General features: G+C 46.9%; 1 protein-coding gene across 1 annotated transcript; it reads left to right on the top strand.

Moving 5' to 3' along the window:
* Positions 1-3,527: 3,527 nt before the first annotated feature.
* Positions 3,528-3,848, top strand: SMIM32 (small integral membrane protein 32). The gene has a single exon (XM_084832414.1). The coding sequence runs from the start codon at positions 3,528-3,530 to the stop codon at positions 3,846-3,848; it is 321 nt and encodes a 106-aa protein (XP_084688540.1).
* Positions 3,849-5,169: the final 1,321 nt, after the last annotated feature.

The raw sequence follows: 5,169 nt of genomic DNA, 5'->3' as shown, positions 1-5,169 counted from the left end.
GAAAAAAAAATACAGAGGTTAGGTTTTCCATTAATAAAAGCCTCTCCACACTTGGAGAAGAAGCATACAAAGGGTTAAATCTGAAGAAGAGTTCTGTGTCATCTGAAAGTATATGTGCAGCTGTCCATCCAGATACCAGATGCTAGAGCAGATGCTCTAGCACAGCCATTCTTAACCAGAGCCATATGGCCTCCCAAGGAGCAATCTACAAATCTTGGGGAGGCGTTCTGTTTTTAGGGGGCAAATAGAGGGACTTTGAGGATTTTAGACTGCCCCTCCTCCGCCTCTTGCAGAATTCAATTGTTGTCTACTGCTCATCCTACCAGATAAAATGCCAGATTCTACATTTCCCCCATACCCTTAGAAAGGTGGCACCCAGCAAAGAGGAATCAAACAGAATTCCTGGACTCCTCTCCACTTGGGGCAATAATCAACAACAGATAATACTTCACCATCCATTTAGAGTGAAATTAAGTAGGTGTGATGAGCTTCCAGAAAGAAAACAACAAAGGAGGCACTGTAATGCAATGAAGACAAGGGAGGAAAAGGTTCTAAAAAAGAAGAAGTGCCAATCTGACTCAAACAAACCTAACATTAAAGTGTTGGCAGATGGCCAACAGGCACAAGGGTTTCACTGAATGTATGCCTGAGATTTGCATTACGGATGCATAAATATACCTATATGTCAGAATAAAGTTGTCTTTATTGGAGTGCTATTTTATGTCCTTTTTTACTTGTGGTTTGGGGCGGGGGGGGGGGCAGTGTTCAACCATAATTTATTTTATGCATTGCATTTATGTACTGCCCAATAGCTGAAGCTCTGTGGGCAGATCTCAAAACAAAACTTAAAACCATAAAATGCAACAACATAGTAAAACATAATATTAAAAATTACATTTAAACCAGAATAAAACCAATGTCAAAATGAGGGTAAAAGCTAGCAGCAGTGCAAAGAGCTAAAAATGCACAAACACCATTTTTAAAACCAAAGAAATAAAAACTTGGGAAATTAAAAGGTCTTCACCTGGCACTGAAAAAGCCACAATGTAGTTGCTAGGTAAGCCTCTCTGGGGAGAGCATTCCATAACTGGGGTGCCAGCACCAAAAAGGCCCACATATAGGTAATGATGAGTGGCAATGGTGAGTGGCAATAGATTCAAGGTTAAGAACAATGGCTGTAGCATCAAGCACACAACTGGGAATACAGGAAGCATCCTGTAGAAAGTCAGATACTCTTACACACACACACACACACACAGAGAGAGAGAGAGAGAGAGAGAGAGAGAATCCTAAATGGAATCACACATACTGCTTCCTTCTTACCCCTAGAGGGGCTGAGAGAGCGCAGCTTGCCTCAGGCCCCTAGAGGGAGGTGGTGGGCTCTCCCACACTGGGCAGCCATCTGTCAGGGATGCTCTGACTTGGATTCCTGCACTGAGCAGGGGGTTGGACTCGATGGCCTCGTAGGCCCCTTCCAGCCCTACTCTTCTATGATTCTATTCTAGGGGCTGCGACAGAGCGCGGCTTGCCTCAGGCCCCCTAGAGAGTTCTTAGCAGAGACCAGATTTAACCCGAAGACTTCCTCATCCACGCCGCCTCTACACCAGCCCTCATTTCATTCACATCATGTACTTTAGTTGAGGAGTCTGGAAGACCCTGGCTGAAATCCCAGCCGGGCTCGGAACTCCGCAGCCCCAGCCCCGCCGCGGTCTCTCGGCCTCCGCCTGCGACGCGTGGGCAAGAATCTCCGCGTCCCTCGGCGGGCCGTTCGTTCTTACGATTCCTTGGCCGAGGGCTGCAGAGAGCGGGGAGGAAAGAGCCGCGGCGACGCGTCGCCAAACGCGATCAGCGATGGTTCAGGGGCTTGAGCGGAGGCCATGAGTCAGGAAAGCAACCTCTGCGGGTTTGCCTGGCTGTTAATCGCTCGAGCCTTCTTTCATCCCTTTCTCCTTCTTAGGGAAGAATTGTTTGAGCACATTCACGCCACGCGTGGCCCGGTTGGGCGAGCGCGGAGTCCGGTCTCCAGCACACAGACCCGGCGCTGCTGCATCCCCTCGCCCGGGGAGGGGGGTAAACGGGGACTCGTCGCTTTCCTCCTGCCAGGCGAGCAAATATTGTGCCCGCTCCCCCGGTTCATTCACAACTTGTGTGATGTGCGTCCAAATAAAGTATTTACAACATGGCTTATCTGATGGATCAGTGTGTGCGTGTGTGAGGGGCGGGGGGGGGGGAGAGATTGGCAAGGAGCCCGGGGCTAATAGTGTGAAAAGCGAAACTGAAGAAATCGAATTAACATACTAATTGTCAGACTGCGGAGGGTGCTGGGACTAGAGGGGGGAAAAGACATTTTGCTCTATACCCCGGAGAGTCCCATTTTAATAACAAAAGTCTAAGGAAGAGAGGAAGTCTCTGCTGCAAATGCAATTTGCCTGGGTTTGGTTTTTCGGTTTTGTTTGGGAGCTTGGATTCCAAGCTCCCCGGGGATTTATCGTGTGGATCTCTTTCTCTTTCAACATCAAGTCCCTGCAAGATATCACAGACTCCAGAAACATTCGACGCGGGCGTGTGCAGTGCTGCCGCTTCCCTGAAAACCACACACACACACACACACACACAGGAGAGAGAGAGAGAGAGCCAAGGAGCGCTACTGCAGTTCAACCTCTGTTGAAAAGCGGGGGGAAGTCACACTTGGGAGTATTGGGGGGCTCGATTTCCTCAGCCCCAGCCGAGCAGGGCGATCAAGGGAAAAAGCTTCAGCTTCCGGAGAAAAGTAAGAAGCTGCCCCTTCCCTTCTTGGAGAAGAAACATCACTATCTCGACTGAGAGTTTTGTTCCTCCCCCCCCCCCCCGCATAAGGGGTGGGGTCCTCCTTCCAGCAGGACCACAAGAGATCAGAAGGAGCCAACTAATGCTACATCGGAATATTATTATTTTCGCAGCAAGGAAGGGGAAGGGAAGCATCCCTGGAAATTCAGCAGAATGTCAAGGGAGCATCTGTTTCTTTCGGTGGACGTGGATTTGCCTTAACCTTGGAGTTAGGGGCATCTCTTTTTGGAAAACCCTCCGGACGTCTGTTGTGGCTTCCCTTCAAAGCAAGTGAGTGCCCTTCCACACAAAAACAAAATAGACCTCCCTCTATTTGGGGATCTAACTCAGTGATTTGCATAAGAAGGGGTTCTGGGGGGTCCTATTTTCCTGTGCCTGTCGGGCTGCCTTAACCAAAGTTATCAACTGGATGACCCGTCAGTTTCCCGTCTGCATGAGGTGCATGGAAAAACAAGGGCAGGAACCAGAGGTAGCCAAGCAAATGCCCAAGACAAACAACTTCTGCTGATACCTGTAGGTGGCTGGCTGCTGCTTATGTGATCTTTGAATGATATTTTAAGGAAACAACCCCAAGCCTTTGCCGGATACAGGATGCGGCTGGCTGGGTGGCACTTGGTTATATAGGAGAATCCTTCCTTACCACACACACGCACACACTGGTCTTCCGTTATGAGCACCAGGGAAGAAATCTGAACCGGAAAATGTATGGGGAATTCCTAAATTCAACCAGTGCGACTGACCCTCGCCTAATCATTCAGACGAACACTCCCGATCTAGGGAGCACCCAGAGACCTGTTAGCTCGTCTGCTTTTTATATGTCAACAGCCAGAGTGTTAAAAGAAGGCGAGATAAATAAGCCTGATCTGGTGACTTACATTGTGCTATTCTTCTTCCTGCTCTTGGCTGTGACAATAATTGTACTTTTTATTAACTGCCAGCTGAAAAATTCCTTTTTCGCCACGCTACCTTACGACAGATCATTGCGAGAAGCTAGGAGCCCGTGGAAGACACAAGCTGTCTAATCCTCAGAGCTAGAGAGGGAGGCGAAATGTTGAACATGATAGACAAGGGTCCGCTGAACCAACCCAAATCTTGTGTAACAAGACCTGACTTCCATTTGCCACTGGGTGAATCCGGCCACATAAAAACGATCTGCTTTCTCTTACACACCAGGACAAAACATCTGAAAGAAAAGAAACGCGTATGTAACAAGAGGTATCTGAGGTTTATGACTAGAAAAGGATGTAAATAAAAAGTCTTCGTATGGATTTACATGAATAAAACATGAACACAGTTCATTAATGTATCATGGCACAGATACCACCTTATTTCAGACTGCAGATTAAAAGGAAGCAAATTGCGCCAGTAACAAAGTTCTGTTACTATATACAGTGATGTTTGTGTTGACAGATGTATGCAGTCAATCTCTTGGTGGCACCGCTGCCTATCTTTGTGAAATGATATGTTTTTAAACTATGTTCTTAACAGCTCCATGCCAAGGAAATTAGGATTTCCCCCCCCACACACACCCAGAAACTTCTGATTCTCATACTAAGATGTATGTACATATTGCAATACAATGGAAGAAATAATAATAAAAATAGAGAGAGGCAGGAGAGCATTCTGCAATCTCAGGTGTGGCTTTAGTGTCTGTTTTGGTTAAATGGATGGGTATTGAATCTTGTTCTACGGTGGTCAGATTTCAAGATTATAATTAAGTTGCTATATTGTTGTTGTTGTGCCAGTGAGAAAGATGAAACCTCCAAGATATAAAATAGATTTTAAAAAACCGATTAAACCAGCCTTCCCCAGCCTGCTGCCTTCCTTATACTGGCTGGCTGGGGATGATGAGAGTTGCAGCCCAACCTGTCAGGAGGCACCAGCTTGGGAAAGCTGCCATAAACCACAGATATCCAGCACACTTGTCTAACTCCAAACAAGGAGATGCCGCAACTTTCTGCAGTTTGTTCCATTGCTCTGTTTATGCGTTTGCAACCCGGACCCCCTTCCTAATCAGGCTAAATCTGTTCGCACTTCTGAATGTAAATCTATTGCCTTTTTGAGTGTGTTAGCTTCATTGTTAAGCCACGGAAAAGATTTGTGGGTTTAAATGAACCATGTTTAAATGTTGACACTGGAAGTAACTACACATGTAACAGTGCAACCCTATACATGCTTGCTCAAAAGTAAGACCCTTTGAGTTCAGTGGGTGTGGGTATAAGCAGTCTTCCCCAACCTGGTGCCCTCTAATTGTTTGGAACAGAACTCCCAGTTTTTCTGACCATTGGCCATGCTAAGCTGGAGCTCATTGGAGTTGGTCCAAAACATCGGTAGGGCACCAAG

Source organism: Heloderma suspectum, chromosome 2 (assembly GCF_057233095.1).
Source record: "Heloderma suspectum isolate Gila_16-S chromosome 2, 16-S_ref, whole genome shotgun sequence".
NCBI lineage: Eukaryota > Metazoa > Chordata > Lepidosauria > Squamata > Helodermatidae > Heloderma > Heloderma suspectum.
This window is presented reverse-complemented; position numbering and strand designations above follow the sequence as displayed.

What these genes read in the sequence shown, in the direction of transcription:
- SMIM32 (XM_084832414.1), top strand. Translation starts at nt 3,528, where the DNA reads ATGTATGGGGAATTCCTAAATTCAACCAGTGCGACTGACCCTCGCCTA.